This window comes from Bombyx mandarina, chromosome 21 (genome assembly GCF_030267445.1).
Source record: "Bombyx mandarina strain Sakado chromosome 21, ASM3026744v2".
Lineage (NCBI taxonomy): Eukaryota > Metazoa > Arthropoda > Insecta > Lepidoptera > Bombycidae > Bombyx > Bombyx mandarina.
The window spans coordinates 985,982-1,006,216 of NC_143227.1; the positions used below are offsets into that span (position 1 = coordinate 985,982).

Here is a 20,235-nt window from a genome sequence, read left to right on the forward strand (position 1 = left end):
TTAGGTTACGGACGTTTTTTCTCGGTTAGGGTACCCCCTCGCATCGTCCCATAAGGAACTCTGTTCCAAAAAAAGTTGTGAGCTATATTAGGTAGTCAAAAAAGCATACCAGATGATATGTTAAACGGTTGCAGAGGCTTAGTAATACATACGTAGAATTTGAAGGCCACTTCCCCTTTAACTTATGAGGCGATCTCATTATGTGTATTGGAATGTTGATTCGCAAGAGTTTGTTAGCAACCTGCGGGCTTAGAAATTGTCCTGCAACCGTATTTAGGAGAATAGGTTAGGAAATCAGAGACCAGAAAAATATGTGACCAAAATGGAGACTGATAGAAAACATACGTAATGTTGTCTGAGGTTACAATATCTTCTTCAAAAGCGCATGTATATATACTTATTTACGCCAAAATAGTTTGAATTTGATATAAAGCAACCTTTTGCAAAATTATTTTTAGGCAAAGTTATAATTTGCGTAATCACTAGTGGTAGGAACTCTTGTGAGTCCGCACGGGTAGGTACCACCACCCCGCCTATTTTTGCCGTGAAGCAGTAATGCGTTTCGGTTTGAAGGGTGGGGTAGCCGTTGTAACTATACTGAGACCTTAGAACTTATATCTCAAGGTGGGTGGCGCATTTACATTGTAGATGTCTATGGGCTCCAGTAACCACTTAACACCAGGTGGGCTGTGAGCTCGTCCACCAATCTAAGCAATAAAAATAACCTTATTTATAAAAACCTAATACACATAATAAATAGAAATTTTAAATAAAAATAAAACAATTTTTTCAGGTATGGAGATAAGAGAGTTACCAATGGGAGATCCGCCTCCATTTGAAGATCCAGCCATACTAGAAAAGACTGAGAATGGATTATATCCGAACGACTACGAGGACTTTGACGAGTCCAGTGCTCAACAGAGCAGCTTTTTGGACTTCGGTAAATTAAAAGTCAAGGAGGCTCTAGAAACTGGCCTTCAGAAGATCCAGAACAACTTACCCAAGGTGTTGAAGTGGAATAGTGATGATTCTGAAGAGTACCCGGTGTATGACAGAAAAATACACTTCGTTCTGCCCCTATCCGGTAGACAAGAGACATTCGGTAGATTCATGAAGAACTACGAAGATATAGTTTTAAAAAGCAGTCAAGCTGCCTCTCTAATTGTCGTAGCTTATTTAGATAGCAAACATCCACTAGATTATAGAAACACAGAGTTACTAATTAATTATTATATCGAGATGTACGGGAAAGACATCCAAATAGTTAAAATGGGGTCGAATATGTTTTCACGGGGAGCCGCCTTGACCGAGGGACTCAAGCTCTGCGATAGCGACGACCTTGTCTTCTTCATTGACGTGGACATGATGTTCAACCACGAGAGCCTTCGTAGAATCAGAATCAACACAATAAAATATAACCAAGTTTATTTCCCAATAGTGTTTAGTGAGTACAATCCAGATGTAGTGAACGGTGATGATTATAATAAAGTTAAAGGCGAAACTCTGTTTGTGGACACTGAATTGGAGAAGTTTATTGATGACGAAGAAACAGTGAGAACGGACAGAGAATTGGCGAACTTGAAGTACAGCCGGGAAATAACTGATGATACGGGCTATTTCAGGCAGTACGGTTTTGGTATTTTAGCTATTTATAAACGTGACTTCGAACGGATAGGGGGATTCGATTTGAACATTAAGGGTTGGGGTCTAGAAGACGTGCAGCTTTTTGAAACGCTAATTAAATCAAATTTAACTGTGTACAGGATAGCTGACGAGACTCTAGTCCATATATTCCATTCGGTTGACTGTGATAAAAATTTAGAGAAGAGCCAGTTCAAGATGTGCCTGGGAACCAAGGCATCGACTTACGGCAGTGAGAAGCACATGGCGTATTATATGCTAAACCACCCTGATGTCCTGTGGCCGCCACAAGATAAACCGGAAGCGGAAGCGGAAGTGGTGGAAGAGAAACCTAAAGAAAAGAACGAGAAAGGTGCCAGGTAGTACAGGGTCGCTTAGGTTAGGTGCAGTCAAAGTTAGGTATTTAGAATCGTTTTGAGGGACTCTTTGTGTGCTATATAAATGGGATCCTAGTTTACTACCAAATCGGATATCAGATCATACCTAAGCTAGTTAGACAGGTATGCTACTCAAAACTCAAAAACAAAACAAGCAATTATGTAATCAAAATCGTTTTTCAGTTGAAATAATCGCCGTAGCAGAGGCCATAAACTTTCACGTTGCCTTTTTGATAATAAATAAAACTATCTTTAAGTATAGTGCTGTTAGAGTTACTGTAAAATATCCTAATTCATAATGACTCGCTAGGAATTTATTTTTCTATAAATGCTTACAAGTCACAGCGTCAATTAATTGTTATTCATGTGCCTTATTCTATGACAGCCGATTTTTTCTTCATGAAATGCAAATATGTCATATGTTTTGGTTATTTCTGGAATTCATGAATGTAAATTTTGTTTATGAGGGCTTTTTTTATAATATAGACATCAAAACGAATTTTGACAAATCCTGTGAACTTTTTATAAATCTCGGTTTTACAAGTAAACCTCTGAGTGTGGAGAAAGTAACTGAATGAGCTAATTTAATTCACTCTGAAAATCATGTTAAAAGCTTTTGGAAGTTTATTATGTTTTTAATATAATCTGTTCTGTGGTAGAGGGAAGGGGGTGACTAGACTCACCTCACACGTTCGATGGTTTAGAATTATTTCTAAAAAAATCTAGAAAAAATCGTAAAAAAAATGCTTTGTCTAGTAAAATCAGTTTCTAATTTTTTATCACTTCTGTTTATTTATTTTTTGATTTCCGACGGATACGTTTATTCGAACTCCTTTCAATACGAGACCGCTGCGACTTCCTGAATTAATAAAATAAATTTTTAATGGAGTATTTTAAAATGTTTCAAGCTGTTCTTTATGAAATTAACTCGCTTTGAAACACACAAATATAACTTTTATGACCTATTAATGAACGTCTCGTTACTGTTTATTTTGAAGTTTCAATTGTGTTGTATAAGAATTAATTTAAAGTAAATAAAAACGGATATTTTGTCCTCCAACGGGCGCTTTGCCCCCTGTGCTGTTGACACGCCTCTACCCGGTGCCTCCGCAGCCCTAGCTTACAACGAGTCATGTGTCTTTGGATGTTTCGGGAAGGCGTCAATATAAGGACAGTCCAGTCAAAGGTTCAAGTTTGTTAATTAAGCTGTTTGAATTCGACAAGACGCGAATTTTGCAATACATCCCCAGCTGGTTGGTCACGGATATTGTCCGCTCCGATAGACTGAGCTGGTCTGTGCCCTAATAGTTTGTGTAAAATATACTTTACATGTAAATATGAACAGTTGTTTACAGTTAAGCTGTATATATAAGTGACGGGTTCGTAATTAGCTTTTTATATGCTTTTGTATAGAAACTTAAATTTAAAGCTATTTCAAATTAGCAAGGCGATTTATATAAATGATTAGGAAATGTTGAAGGCCGAAACTATGCCTGTTGAAAATTAACACTGTTGATATTCATAAGGCACACGATGACTAATTCGATCGTAGTCGACGAAGTCAATAAACAAAGTATCTTTCCAGCTCGTCAGATATGATGTGATTTAGTTTGATATAAAAATTGGAGATTTGATTTTTGTAATTCTCATGTACTGAGTACTGACTAATCGTTTGGAATACGGCCATGAACGCTCTGCCCGGAAAAGTTCCACTTAAACAATTTATAGACAATGCTATGCGACCTCATTAAGAGAGAAAAACTATAGGTCAAGCCCGAAAATCTATCGAATTTGTAATGTAAATGTATCGAGTTCTCGATACGGAAACTACTTTTCCTCTCAGGCTTTCTGACTCTCATGTATCATCGCTGTGATGAATAACAGTAGCGGGAGAGAGTGCTACATTTTTGCATAATATAGGTCTTTTACTGGGAATGTTTTAATGAAGTCTAACCGAAAGCGAAGATGTAACTAAAAATCATGTTTCAAAATTAATGTTTCATTAATTTTTACGTCACACGGCGTTGAAATTGAACAGACAGGAATTTGCGCTCAGTGTGCTCAGTGCGAGTTTTTTAACGCTCTCGATAGCGTAAAAGTTAACCCAATTTAGTATGCAGTTGGAACAGCGCCCCTAGCGGTAAACGTACGCAAACGATCCCATTCCATACAAATTATATGAGCTAACTTCTATGCTATCGAGAAAGTTAAAAAACTCTCACTATGCACACTGATCTCTGAAGGTAGCGCGAGATCCTGTAATACGAAGCTACTAAAACGTCAAGTATGATTTCAAGTCAAGCCAAGTATGTTCTGTTAAGGCTTCCAGTCATTCCTGATCCGGGAACGGTCATTCGCATCATCTATTTTCATATCCGTCTAATTGTGATGTTCTATCCAATAAATTCATTATTCCTTTCTCGGTCGCGTCAGCAATCGATGTAATGTTTCTGCTAGTACCCAACCGCAAATCAAATTTGTGTTATGATAGATACGGTTTTAAATGTCTGTCTCTGGTGCATCGTTCTTTTGATCTCTTCTACACATAATAATTTTATAATTTTCTTTAAAAGCTGCAATTCGTCGATATTGTCAGTCGAATATAGATTTTATCGTATTTGAATGCGAGTTCGATTTACAATGAAGTTGTAAATCGAACTACGTTCAAGTAAAAGCATTTATAAATATAGATAGAATAATTTTACATTTTCTGTACATTGTTATTTTGTTCCTAATTAGTAAAAACAAATTTTCTTAATTTTATGTAGATTTATCGAAAATAGGTTTTGCACTTGTCTTTTGAATTTGATTTTTAATTTATTCCAAATGTTAATTGCATTAAAACGTGTATAGGTATTTTATAACAAGTGCAAAATTAATGAAAAAGTTGTAGTAAAACGATTGTGTTGATAAAACATTGTTTTGTTACAATTTTGTTTGTAGTGTAAGTAAATAAATTAAATGTTTTTTTTTTAATTGTAAACATAAATTAAACACATATGCATATCGAATATGCCCTAAAATTATTTTCAACAACTCACATTCTGGTTGTGAATTCTGAAGGAAAGAAAAATAAAAATAAAAAAAACTTAAGGCGATATTACTTATACTTACTTAAGGTATTTTAATTAAATTACAAATTAAAATATGCAGATTAAATTATAATAAGATAAAACAATTACAAAACATTTATTACGAAAGTGCTCACTAAGTGCCAATCGTTTAGTATTAAGTAGCGAAAAAGCATTTTTATTCATTTACGTCGACCAGTTTCGGAGGTTGAATTGCATAAATATTGACAGAATTGGCAGAATTATAGAACTGCCTATCTATATATTAATATGTGAAGCAAAAACTTTGTATCCCTTTTTACGAAAATTGCGCGGACGCAGGAGTATGAAATTTTCCACACTTATAGAGAATATAGAGAAGAAGTGCACAATGCTAATATTTTTTTAAAATAATGCATAAAAGATACATTAAACCAATAAAGAAAACATTACATACACTACATACCATGTATTCGACGCACACACGCATGCATACTATTTATTGTCAAACTTTTGTTCTTGACGTCTGTTGTCAAATTGAGAATAGATTAAATATTGTTTGTCTTTGTTAAAATTTTAATAGTGTAGTCTTGGCGAAAATTGTGATTATAGAATTATAAAATACAATCATAATAGTGTACAAACCTATAATTCCAATTAATTATAGTCGAATTTCGACTACTGCGGGACCTCTGGTATAAGTTAAAGTTTGTCGCAGTTCACAACTGATGTACATGTTACCGCCAATATAACGGTTCGATTGAAGTGTTGTATGTGTCGAGGTGAAGCAACATCCTAATCGTTCACAGCGCTACATGCCTCTTTCACTCATTTACCACATCCTTACACACTAACAATGTTACTTTTTTTTGTACACTAGAAATTCCCTAGAAATCTTATATATGGCAAAACAACGTTTGCCGGGTCAGCTAGTTTTATTATATAAATTTCCTTTTCTAATGGGTTTCATCCTACTATTATTTTTTTTGTTTTTTTTTTGTATATAAAAATTAATAGCTATTCGTTAGTCTCGCCAAAACTCGAGAACGGCTGGACCGATTTGGCTAATTTTGGTCTTGAATCATTCGTGGAAGTCCAGAGAAGGTTTAAAAGGTGAAAAAAATATGAAAATGCTTGGAATTGTATAAAAACAAACAATTTTGTTTTTCCTTAAATGTGTCCCTTGATCAGTCTTTTATTTATCGATTGAGGCACTACGAAGTCTGCCGGGTCAGCTAGTATGAAATAAATCTTAGAGCCTAGTTATTAAGTATACTGTGCGTAACGTATTCTTCATATCTATTTTTTAAAAGTAAATATTTATTTTTTAAAAGACTTACTTATCTACGCTGTCAAAACGATACACTCTGTACAATATGTTAACTATTTAATATTAAATTTCCTTCGAAACTTGTCGACTCGAAAATGTCAATGTTATTTTGAATATTTTCAGTTTTTTTATTATTAAATTCTTGTGTTATCGTCTGTATTAGAGAAATGTGATTATTTGTTTTTGGTAAATCGATCCAAGTAATTGAAATTATTATGAAAATAAATATATTTTTGTGCATAACTGATTTTATTATTTTATTTATGAATAGGTACTAAATCAGTAAGTACTATAACTACATATATCGCAAAAAATAAAACTCGGTATTATTTTCGGTTTCAGTATGATGTACTTGAGAACCTGATACACAATGACAATGTAAACGATACCTAATAATTAAAAAAAAACAACAATGTAGAGTTAATTTTTTTTTTTTGTGTGACTTTTTGGCTTTCTGCCACATGGCTTGGAGTGGTAATCGGAGCCCACAGCATCAACAATGTCAATAAAATAAAAAATACCACGGCTACGCCGTCTTTTAAATTGGAATGCATTACTGCTTCACGGCATAGGCAGGATACCTACCCGTGCGGACTCACAGGACGCCCTACCACTAGTAATAAAGCAAAATTTGTCAATTAAGATTTATTTTTTATTTTTTATTGCTTAGATGGGTGGACGAGCTCACAGCCCACCTGGTGTTAAGTGGTTACTGGAGCCCATAGACATCTACAACGTAAATGCGCCACCCACCTTGAGATATAAGTTGTAAGGTTTCAGTATAGTTACAACGGCTGCCCCACCCTTCGAACCGAAACGCATTACAGCTTCACGGCAGAAATAGGCAGGGCGGTGGTATCTACCCGCGCGGACTCACAACAGGTCCTACCACCAGTAATTAGGCAAATTATAATTTTGCGGGTTTCACTTTTTATTACACGATGTTATTCCTTCACCGTGGAAGTCAATCGTGAACATTTATGCAGTACGTATTTCATTAGAAAAATTGGTACCCGCCTGCGGGATTCGAACACCGGTGCATCGCTTCAACACGAATGCACCGGACGTCTTATCTTTTAGGCCACGACGACTTTCAAAAGTCAAAAGTCATTTGTGAACGTGAGCTACATACGATTTTGATAAGATAATTGGTACTTACCTGTGAGATTCAAACGTCGGCACAGCCGCATCGCTCGATACGAACGCACCAGGCGTTTTATCTTTTAGGCTACGAATACTTCAAAAACAACGGTTGCTACTTGAATTTAGAATACAATAGGCTTCGCCGTTCTTGTTTTATTTTATTTTTTTATTACCTAGATGTGTGAACGAGCTCACAGCCCACCTGGTGTTAAGTGGTTACTGGAGCCCATAGACATCTACAGCGTAAATGCGCCACCCACCTTGAGATATAAGTTCTGAGGTCTCAGTATAGTTACTGTCTCAGTATAGTGAGATATAAGTTCTCGGTCACCGACTGCTCTAGTGATAATAGACTGTTAATTGTTCAATGCAAGCACTATATAGAGCGTAAGCTTATCAGATATTTTTTAATTAATATAGAGACCCCCAAAACTTTTTATTTATTTTTTACCTATTCGCTGGTAGCTTAGGGAGCTATACCAGCTACGCCCGGGCGGGTAGGTGAGCTCACGGTCTCAACCTGAGAGGATTTGCTAACGCTAGCCCTAGCAAGAGCAGTGCTTTGGAAAATCTACCACCGGATCGGAATCACAACCCACTGAGAACCTCATGAACCAGAATCATACGAGAACCTATTATACCTATTAAACTCTTGCAAAACGAACAGATTAAGAACAACCGAACTTAATTCAAAAGCGCGCAATCTTTCATCTTCATTCAAAACAAAAACGGAGTGTCAAATTTGGTAACAACAATTTACCCACTTTCAAAAGCATGAGCGAACGAAACAATGTCATAAATGGCGCAAGACAAGCGCATGCAATTAGCAAGCAAACAATGGAGGCTACGCTCACACAAAGATGCACTGGATTCTTTCGTAATACAGATATCGGGCTCGCTACGAATCGCAGGTTGAATCTCTCCCCTGGCTGAGCTTTTGCGCGACCACCTGTCCTGGTGATACTGGAATGGCGTCCGGGCCACCAGTAATCCTGCATTCATAAAATAAAGTGTTCAAGCTTTCGCACACATCCATCTCACAGAACTATTTTTATTTTTATATTCCTTAGATGTGTGAACGAGCTCACAGCCCTCCTGGTGTTAAGTGGCTACTGGAGCCTATAGGCATCTATGATGTAAATGCGCCACCCACCTTGAGATATACATAAATTCTAACGTCTCAAGTGTAGTTACAACGGCTGCCCCATCTTTCAAACCGAAACGCATTACTGCCTCACGGCAGAAATATGCAGGTTGGTGGTGCCCACCCGTGCGGATTCACCAGAGGTCCTACCACTAGTACCAAAATAAAAATATTTTTTCACCAGAAATGTTTTAATTCACCAATCTTCATAAAATTATTAATCAACCTTTTCTTTTTATTTATTTTATTTAAAGAACCTTTGAGTATTAATTTATTAAACGATATTTTGTTCGTATTATCAAAATTAACGGTAAAACAAATTCAAAGGCTTGAATCATCGTTTTTTTTGTAAGGTTCATAGTTTGCTCTATAGAGATTCCCTCAACAACGAAACCAACATACAAATAACAAACAACAAATAATCCGATATTTTTTATATTAACCGAGAACATAAATGTACCTCCATTTTGTATTCATTCAATTTTGTTTTAATGAATTTTCATGGTTGAATTGTACAGAATGTATTTGGCTAAGTAGTTATTGAAAAGGCTTTTGTTTGACAGAAGCGCACGAGCAGACAAACCGCTATTATTGTTTTTGTTAACAACATGCTATATACGGTACTTGACTTTCTAAGCGAAGAGCTATTGATAATACAAAAGCAGAACGTAGCTATTCAAAAAGGCACGTAAATAAAATAAAGTTGTAACGGTGTCAAAATGTATTTATTTTTTTGTAAATAATAACATTAAAAAACATAATATAATACAAAAATTATTCTATACTTAATGTATACTTTTTACAAGACATGAGTAACGCCCGGTGGCGAGCCACTTCACCTTTCGTTTCTGTTTTGACAAGTGCTCAAACTGTCAGGTTGACAGCTTTGACACTTGTCAAATACAAGCGACTGGCTAGCCACCGCGACGTTCCCACCCGAGTGCGTGCACAGTCGCAAGCGTTGGCCGAAGAGTTGACAAGCAGCGGCCGCCGGCATCACCTACATTGTACGTGGCTGCCGGCCCATTGGTTAAAACATTCGGCTGTCCTCGAGAATGTTGCGAATTCAACCGAATAATCGGATGCCCGAACCATTCGTGGTGACTTGGCATTTGACAATCAACGTCCTTAATCGAAGAGGTTTTTTTTTCATGTTTATCATAGTTGATTTCTTGCTTCAAATTGAATATCAAATATCGGTCCGGGCTTGAATTCCGTCTTAGTAAGGAGCGCCGTAGCTACCGGAGGGGACGCGGCCGGGGTATCCACCGGAACCACCAGATCCGTGGCCGCTTTGTTCGTATTGAGCGACCTGGATGGCCTGACGGACACCTTCAAGCTGGAGTCCTACAACACGGGCAGACGGGACACCGTAGCTAGTTGAGGGTACGCCATAGGATGATGAAGGTGCTCCGTAAGATGAGGAAGGAGCGCTGCCACCGTGAGATGAGGATGAGGCTTCTTCTTTAAGGAGGATCTGACGGATTTGTTCGAGGAGTTGAGGGTCGACGTTCTGGCCTTCTGAGGTCTGGTAGCCCGAGGAAACGGCTTGGTAGCTACCGCCGCCGCTGAGGCCGCCGCTGAATCCACCGCTGAAGCCTCCACCACCGGAGGGACGGTTGTAGTTGTAGCCACCGGGAGCTTCAGCGTAGGCGCAGGAGACCAGCGCAAGGGCTATGCACTGTTGGAAAATTACGCTATTAGAAAACTGTTTGAACTAAAAAGTGTTTTGATAATCTAAATCGTAGGTCAAATGCTTAGATATCATAACCTCTAAATTATTAGAAACTTATAAAAGAGCAATCAACAGCTTTTCAAAAGACTGACAGACGCAACTATCAATATAATGTATTCATTGATGAATACGTCGAATATGAATATGAATATGGAACTATTAATATAATGAATATCGTGAATCTCATAGATAAAATCTAAAATTGAATAGAAGGTAAAATCATCGGATGTAATTGTCACAAAGCCATGTCATGTCATCTGTTAACGCTAATAAATAAACAAATTTCACTTTCATTTCTAGAGATTTATTGAAAGCTAATATCGACTTTGACGTTTGCTACTCTGTTCAAGGAACAGTCTACCTTATGATTTGGATATTAAGGCTTAAAATTGTATTCTCATAACTGTTTTTTGGCATGTGTGAAATTATCGTAGAAAAGTGTACACAAATTGCATTGTATCATTTAACCGCCTTCTAAAAAAGGAGGTGAAACGATTTTCATGATTTTTGTATGAAAACTGGTGCTTCTTATTTGGTCCAATTTAAATGTTACCAAGATCTGACCTGATCTTTGGAGTTATTATAATGGATACTCATATGACTTCGACTATATTGACAATATTCTCATTTATTTTGGAGACGGTTACGGTTATTTTGTTTATTAAAATTTATACTACAGTTGATGGTCAAAGTTTTTTAGGTTTCCTAGGTGCTACATAATTTCTGGAGGGGGTGGCTTTCAATTCACGATGCCTTTGCTACCCACACCAGACCCAAACCAACTAAGAGTCACGAAAATAGGTTTTTATATTACCACTGTATGGACTTTACTGGTGGTAGGACCTCTTGTGAGTTCGCACGGGCAGGTACCACCACCCTACCTACCTATTTCTGCTGTGAAGCAGTACCGCGTTTCGGTTCGAAGGGTGGGGCAGCCGTTGTACTGTTAAAACTGAGACCTTACAACTCATGTCTCAAGGTGGGTGGGCATTTACGTTGTAGATGTCTATGGGCTCCGGTAACCACTTCACATCAGGTGGGCCGTATACCAATTTAAGCAAAAAAATAATAATAATTGAGGAATAGGTCTCGTACTAATTACGATTCACTTAACTTCAGTCTGAACTATTACTCAACTGTACTGTACTGACATTGTTGGATTTCAAATGGTCAAAGTAAGTTAATAGCCTCACAAAACGTAATCCCAAATGATTGCATCGTTTACATTTCATTTGATGTTTAAATTTAAATAAAAGGAGAATGGAAAGCAAGAACAAATATTGCATAATACAATTGTTGTTGATTCGAAGGCATCACAGCATCGCGTGCTTTATAATATTTAGACGGAATAATTCGAAGTTTGTATTCATTTTAGACCAGGGTAGAAAGAAGCCTTTGAAAATAATAAAAAGTGAAAAAAATAATATTAGGATGAAACCCATTAGAAAAGGAGGACAATATAATTTTATAATATTTTATTATATAAATTTCCTTTTCTAATGGGTTTCATCCTGCTATTATTTTTTTTGGTTTTAAAACTTATCGACACTGGTCTATTTCTTTTGATGTGATTTTATTTTATTTTTTTAACTTTTGTCAATTTGTCAATGTTTTGTATTGATGATCACTTTGTTGGTGCGACTTAATAAATAAATAAATAAATAAATAAATAATTATGTCCGCGTAAGTGTTGTGGGTCGTATCGATTAATCATTCTATTTCTGAGAGGCTAGGAAAGCGGTTCTAATGGTATTGAATGCCCAATCTTTTAATAAATAGTCGGGCGGTATTAACGCTCTGATATCTATGGACTGCGGTAACTCCGTACCATAATTTCAAAGGGTTGTAACGGTTATATAAAAAAAAAATATATTGAAAGGATGTCTTTATTTTCCAAAATGCTAGAAGAAGAGATCCCACTTAAATGTAATTGTAAAAACTCATTCATTGTGGCCATATTAAAATTTGAATCTTAAATGAATACAGCTAAAGTATATAATTATAAGAAATGTCACAATTAAAAATTTAATCCACCAGTGAAAGTCTAAAGGGATTCGTGGAGTTATGTAAGCTCTTTAGCGCCGTGTATCCGTGGGAACGTGATCTTTGCCCGTCCTATACCCGGTCAAATAGATTACAAAGGTCCTAGTGTATCGAGTTATAGATTGCAGGATCGAATATATTAGCACACACACTACGGAGGGATCGGGAAACATGGAGCGTTTCCAGATCTTGATAGTACGACTAAGTCACGAGTAGTGTGCCTCGATTTCATCTGTTACGACACATCCGGACGCGGGCGGAAGACACGGCTCCGCCATTACTTTCAACTTTGAACTGTTTATCTCAAATCGTTATTATTTCTATGAGCGCCGTGAAACTTGTTGCTTTGTTAGCTTTGTTGTCACGATTCCAGATTTTTCTAGATCTTTTTAAACTATTCATGTTGTACGATTTAAAATTAATGATTCACAATTAACTGTTTAGTAGAAACGCGAATGATCTTAATAACATGTTTTATTATTATTATTTAATACTCAAAGGCTTGTGGAAGTTTTTCGATGCTAGTTTTATTTTAAATATAGTTATATTAAAACTTTTTTTTTATTGCTTTGATGGGTGGACCAGCTCACAGCTCACTTGGTGTTAAGTGGTTGCTGGAGCCCATAGACGTCTACAACGTAAATGCGCCACTCATCTTGAGATATAAGTTCTAAGGTCTCAGTATAGTTACAACGGCTTCCCCACCCTTCAAACCGAAACGCATTACTGCTTCACGGCAGAAATAGGCAGGGCGGTGGTACCTACCAGTGCGGACTCACAAGAGGTCCTACTACCAGTAGTATAAGTAGTAGTATAACTATCTACAAATGGCAGATTTAAATTTATGTAAACATAGTTATTAGTCAAATTCATTATTTAGTTATCGAGAGCTATTCGTTTGCGTAGTGCGGTACCGTTCACCGTCTAGTCTGCGGTCACTTCGCATCATTAACATTTATCGTTAAAGACGTCGACTCGTTTCGAACCTCAACTTTCACGATGTTGTTTGTAATGTGATTATTCTGAAGTGGCTGTTTGACCGAAAATACGTTTGCATTCAATGAGGAATAAAAAAAAGCGACTGTCATCATTATACAGCTGATTTGAAATTGGATTTTTGGAATGTACTTTTTTTTTTTGCTATGGGTGGATGAAATAAATGCTGCCACCCACCTTGAGACTTGAGTTCTAAGGTCTTAGTTTTTACAGTACAACGGCTGCTCCACCCTTCAGACCGAAACAGCTTAACCATGACAGAAATAGTCAGTACGGTGGAACCTATCCCTGCGGGCTTACAAGACGATCTACCACAGTAATTTGGCAAATTATAATTTTGCAGGTTTGATTTTTATTGCACGATGCTATTCCTTGACCGTGGAAGTCAATCGTGAACGTTTGTTGAATACGTATTTCATTAGAAAAATTGGTACTTGCCTGGGATTCGAACACCGGTCCATTTGCATCGCTCGATACGAATGCACCGGGCGTCTTATCCTTTAAACCACGACTACACTAATAGGTTTTTTTTTTTTTTGAGAAGCTGTTCAGTTCTTCTAATTATTTGTTGATTAGTATTAAGGAATATTTCCTTTGATTAGCGGCTGCTAATTTATAAAAATAAAACGTTTATAAAAACTTTTTATTTAATAATTGGGCTCTGAGACTGTTTACATGTACATACATGAATATATCTTAAAGTTCAATAAATGCTTATGTTCGGTTTTCGCGATTCGTAGATACAACTACTTTTACGGCTTTTATTGTCATCATATTGCTTCTGACGTTTGGAATACTGTACAGTTTTCGCGGACTTGGAAGACTCTTTAAGTACCCAAAATATATAATTATCTTAGTCTTAATTCAACAATATGCAACTGTTTGTTTTTTTATTTTTTAAACACAATCTCATAAAAATTCAGAATGGCGATTCCTCATAAACTTCACGTTTAGAGCTTACTATCGATTACGAAATCGAAGCGACACTAGAATTAGAATCGGATAGTCGTGATCGGAATGTAACGATTGTAATCGAATTTGAACAAATTAATGCGTTGAACTACATATTATTATTGTGTGATATCGATTTTTGAAAGATACCATAGGTATTTTGGCGTTTATTCGGGATATTTTGAACGCACCATTACTGAGACATTACGGTGTGGTTTGTGCCCAGTGTTGAACTTGTAACCTCTTGATTGAGAAGCTTTATATCACTGGCCCTCGCTAGTACATCTACAATTCCTTTTTAGATGATGCATTTTAAACAACGATCTTTGGAATTTAACCTACTTCGTAGCCAATCGATTTCCATTAATGACATAAGATGCAACTTTTATTTCTCAACGATGCAAAGATATTTATTCATTAGTCGTCTTTCAGCCTACCTCGAAAAATTTGTGCATTTTCTACATTAAATAACATTAAAAATTAAATCAAAAAATTTTAATTCTTATTTTAATAGAGACTTTGTTTTTTTTAAAATAAAAAAATAGAAAGTGTTATTTTCATATGAATCTGTTAAATTTATATAACGGTTTATGTTAATTTTACTTGTATTTAGACCGTGATTTCACTGTGACATAATAATAATTATAAGCTTGTGTATATTATTGAAGAAGAGGATGTGAGTACTTGTGAGCGCGTTCGTGTCTATGTAGTCTGTGGATGGATTCGTCTTTAACCATGTTTTAGCAGTTATTTTTGTTGTTACCAATGAAATCAGACGATCCAAAGGCCCATCTGTGTGCTTAATGCGAGTTTTTTAACGTTCTCGATAACGTAAAAGTTAAGTCAAATTTGTATGGAGTTGGACCGTTTGTCTAGGTCCATACAAATTTGAGTTAACTTTTATGTTATCGAGAACTTTAAAAAACTCGCACTAAGCACACTGATTGAAAGTGGTTTACGTCACTGCTAACTTACCCGTATTCTTAAGCCCTATTTAATAGTAATTTCTTAACGACTGGTTTTGTAACAGATTCATACGTCTTTTTGGAATTACCTATAGTTTAGTTAATCGAGATGGCTATTAGCAGTGTTTCACGAAGAATTGTCTTGACGTACCAATCTCTATCTTTGTCAATTTTACCTGCCTATGTCTATCTTGGTTTATTTGTTCTGGTACTGATGAGCCGCCGACATTTCAATGGTATTTTATGCGGAGCTTAGGATTGGTGTGATAAAAACAAAATAATATAGTTAATTCATTTGTTATATGGATTCTTCATTTACTTTTTAACCGACTTCAAAAAAGGAGGAGGTTCTCAATTCGACTGTATGTTTTTTTTATGTTTGTTAGCTCATAACTTTTGACTGGGTGAATCGATTTTGATGATTCTTATTTTATTAGAAAGCTGAGGCTTCCCGTGTAGTGCCATTTCTCAATTTAGCCCAGTTCTGATAATGGTATCCATGAGAAAACCATATAAGGCTTAAATTTGCATTAAGTACGTGAGCAACAAATAGATGAATAATTCAATAACTTAGTAACATGCCGACCGATTTCGATGATTATTGTTTTTAGTGTGTATTAATTTATTTTGGGATATCTTTTCTTTTTCTATTTGAAGTCGGTTTTGTTAAAGCATGTCTATTTACAATTATTTAAATAAGAAACCCTTAATTTAATCATCAGGCACAGGGTTTGTGGCTTTACTTAATACTCTGTATTAAGCAGAAAGGAATGTGGTTGAATTTTAGATTTTACCATAGAGGATATTTTACTCGACGAAGGTTCAAGACAACAACATGCGTTGATTTACATTTATTGCGTTGCGTTACGCTAAGTGCATGAGGCTATAAGGTCAGAGGTCAAAGGTGAAATTGCTTTATATGAAACTAGCGACCCGCCCTCGCTTTGCTTCGGAAACATTAAAACACACATGAAACAAAAAAAAAAAAAAAATGAAAAAAGTAGCCTATGTTCATCAGGGACAATGTCGGCTTCTAATGGAAAAAGAATTTTTCAAATCGGTCCAGTAGTTTCGGAGCCTATTCGAAACAAACAAACAAACAAATCTTTCCTCTTTATAATATTAGTATAGACGTAAGGTTCTAATGACTCTTCTGATCTACTCGGTCTGATTCGGAGTGTGTGGATATTCATGATTTTTGGGAGTGCTTAATTGCTAACATTAGTAACGGGATTCGCTTTCGCATATATGTACTGGGATGTAAATTTTTGTTTTTTGTTTTTACCTTTAACCAAAACTATATTCTAATTGTATTTTAATGATTTAATTGTAAATAATTTATTCGAAACACGAAGCTTCTCAGAGTCACACACATAATTTTGTATTTCTAATTAAAATCCCACTGACATTAACTTTCACGTTATTACGACGTATCTTGTGTCTGCCACAGTATTTTTACCCACCAATTGGCATTGTTGTAAGCGCTGGAATATGGAATGGAATATGGAACGTATTTTTTGATTTTTTTTTTCAATAAGGCTGATTTCCCTAGGTGATCTAGAGTACTTTAGCTACAATACTTTTAGTTCCCGACGCAAAAAATGATGTAGCTATTATAGTTTTATCTAGGATTGCTGTTCGTTTTTTTAATGTTTTGATAATAATTATTAATTTCTTTTTGTGTTTTTTTTTTCATTTATCATAAAGTAATGTTCATAGTCCACATGATGTTCAGTCCTTATCAGAGCTTGAGAGTAGAGATCTCCTTGAATCATTGGAATTTTAAGAACGTTTGATTGAATTGTTTTAAGTTTTGTTGGTTTCAGTTTTAAAATAATTTACCTCGAAGTTTTAAGATCATGACATTCTAGTTGCGGTAGAAAATAGAGATAGTAAAATTGATATATTATTATCATTTCTCTGAGCGAAATTTACTTCTTCAATGTTTTGAAGTAAGTTTGAAATGAATATAATATGTGGGAGTTTCTTGAGTTGAAAATTGTAATTAATATTTGTACTGAGTGTTTAAGTTTTATGTAAGTGAGTCTAATTATGCCTATTACAAATATTGAATGTTTGATGTTGTTGGGTTATATTGACCATGCTAATTATTTTAATAGGTTCGTAAATACAGACGGTTTTTTTTTATTTAATTCTCGAAATGCCTGAGCTGTTACGTTTCAAATCAAATTACTATTATTATTCAAATTATTATATACTAGCGACCCGCCCTCGCTTCGCTTCGGAAACATTAAAACACACATGAAACTAACAAAATAAAAAAAAATAAAAAAAATAAAAAAAAGTAGCCTATGTTCATCAGGGACAATGTCGGCTTCTAATGGAAAAAGAATTTTTCAAATCGGTCCAGTAGTTTCGGAGCCTATTCGAAACAAACAAACAAACAAATCCTTCCTCTTTATAATATTAGTATAGATTAGTATAGATTATTGCTATGGAATTTAATAGAAAAATGTATTTTTAGGATTTAGGAATTTTATACATTTAGTAAATTCATAGTAACACTACGTATGTGCTTATTGCACGTTTTTGGCATTAGACAGGACGCAGTAGTGATCCAAATGTAAAAATATGATGACAATAATAATCATTGAAATATGAATTCATGTATTAGTATAAAATTATATTTACTTCGGATTATTCATATTTTTATACTAACACCTCGTTTGACTTTTGTTTTATTTATACGCGTCTTTATTTCTAATTTTAAAGTTTACGTAATGGAATACGAAATTTTAATATGTAATTATTTATTATTTGAAAAATTGAGTTTGAGATCGGAGACTTTCGTAACATATTTTAATATTGCCGGCAATTTAATTTGACACTTTCAATTTTCTTTTTGAAGAGCGCTACCAAATCATTTTAGTGTGTACGCGCTAAAAGGTTTTTCATAATATATCGAATGTTTATTTGTTTCAAAGTTTATCCTAAAAAAACATTGACAGTTGGATTCTTACTAATGGATCAAAATAATTTATGTAGGCTTTTAATATTCTTTAGTAGGTCTGCTTTAAGTAGTATTTTTGAGTCGTTGGATTTTATAAAAAAAAACGGGCTGTTATAAAAGAATATTTAAAAATTAATTGCACAGTGGACAAATAATGTACACTTCTCAGTCATTTCGAAAATTATTCTAGAATTTCCCGAACAGACAAGTAATTTTTAACTTCTTCCATCTTATATTTTCTATATAAAAATGAATTACTGTTCGTTAGTCTCGCTAAAGCTAATTTTGGTCTTGAATTACTTGTGAAAGTCCAGAGAAGGTTTAAAAGGTAAATAAATATGAATATGCTCGGAATTCAATATAAATAACAATTTTGTATTTCCTTTGATGTGTCCCCCGTCGGACGGATTCCTTTTGTTTGTTTTAAGTTTATTTTATACAAAAGTTTAGATCTTTTATTTATCGATTGCGGCACTACGAAGTCTGCCGGGTCAGCTAGTTTTTAATATATTTAGTATAGATTGCTATGATTAAAATAAAAATTAAAACAGATATTGACTTTAAGTTTTTTTCCCTTTGGAAAATTCAAATGAGTTAATACGTAATTATCGATAGATACTGTTGATTAATTTCAATTATTTTCAAACGAGAAATCGATTTTTTTCCAAAAGGACGTAAAACAAACGTTCGGAAATCAATGTGCATAGTGAGAGAGGGATAATGAGATTTGAAAAATTACTATTATTCTTAATGCGATTTTTATGAATACGTAATAAAATTATTTAGTTCAGAAATCAAACGCGCGCACGTTACGGAATTAATCCAGAGATCGGAACGCGGGATCACGCACTTTTGATTGCAGAACTTTAAACTTTAGCACTGCACTGCACTTGCACTTACCGCGACGAAGGCTTTCATGGTGTATGGTGGTGTGTCACTTCGGTTGTTAACGAAGCAATGTGGTCTCGGTGATGGCTCAGTTGGATATATAGTGATGAGCAACGGGGTGGGGCAGCGAAAGGATTAGGTTGTGCAACCTCTGGAGATGGCATGGAATAGGAAATGCTGCTCATGAGGGTCTGCGGTTTACGTGGGTCAAGGGTTTCGGTAAGTGCTATATGAGTTTAGAGGTTCACGTAAGGAATTTTTTCGTCAAATACTCGTAAAGAATAAAATTAGAATGTGCATTGAACAGTTTAGTATCGGTTGCTTTGTTGGTTTAATGCGCCAAAACCATCACAGTTTTTGTTTTTTCTGTAACTTGCAGCCATGTAAGATGAAGAATGTTCATGAGTGATTAGTATTTGCAGCTAGTTTTATTGTTATTTTGGTCTGTTTACATAATAAAGAAATAAAATAAAATAAAAAGCTTTTATCTCTTGCCTTTACATGGTAAATTTTCTAAAAAAAACCGCAAAAAACAGTGTGCATGCAGAATTTTTCACCAGGTAATTCAATTACCTAATATATTATACATTTTTTTTGGCTTTTAAAAGAACGATTAAAAATATCATGTTTAAGTAAGTAGTTTCATTTAATATGTTTCCATTTCGAATAATAGTGTTTTTTTATTTTTTTATTGCTTAGATGAGTGGACGAGCTCACAGCCCACCTGGTGTTAAGTGGTCACTGGAGCCCATAGACATCTAGAACGTAAATGCGCGTCACCCACCTATGATATAACTTCTAAGGTCTCAAGTATAGTTACAACGGCTGTCCCTACCCTTCAAACCGAAACGCATTACTGCTTCACGGCAGAAATAGGCAGGGTGGTGGTGGTGTGATTGAAAATGTTAGTAAAGTTATAGCATAACGAGTTATAGTTAAATAAATGTTAGATTTCCGTTTACCTACATAGTAGAGAGATAATAAAATTAGATATTAATAGT

At 35.2% G+C, this 20,235-nt stretch overlaps 2 protein-coding genes across 2 annotated transcripts in view; one reads left to right on the forward strand and one right to left on the reverse strand.

The window, feature by feature from the left end:
- Chsy (Chondroitin sulfate synthase) overlaps positions 1-6,638 on the forward strand; it is a 99,028-nt gene extending 92,390 nt beyond the window's left edge. Inside the window, exon 6 of the mRNA XM_089736292.1 lies at positions 794-6,638. Coding sequence (XP_089592418.1) covers positions 794-2,004 — 1,211 coding nt within the window. The 3' untranslated portion in view covers positions 2,005-6,638. The remainder of the gene's footprint in view (positions 1-793) is intronic.
- Positions 6,639-9,388: 2,750 nt separating this feature from the next.
- On the reverse strand, positions 9,389-19,305 carry CPG20 (cuticular protein glycine-rich 20). The gene is made up of 2 exons (XM_028170841.2): positions 19,247-19,305; positions 9,389-10,366 (listed from the first exon to the last, which is right to left on the reverse strand). The coding sequence occupies exons 1-2, from the start codon at positions 19,262-19,264 to the stop codon at positions 9,905-9,907; spliced, it is 480 nt and encodes a 159-aa protein (XP_028026642.1). The 5' UTR covers positions 19,265-19,305; the 3' UTR covers positions 9,389-9,904.
- Positions 19,306-20,235: the final 930 nt, after the last annotated feature.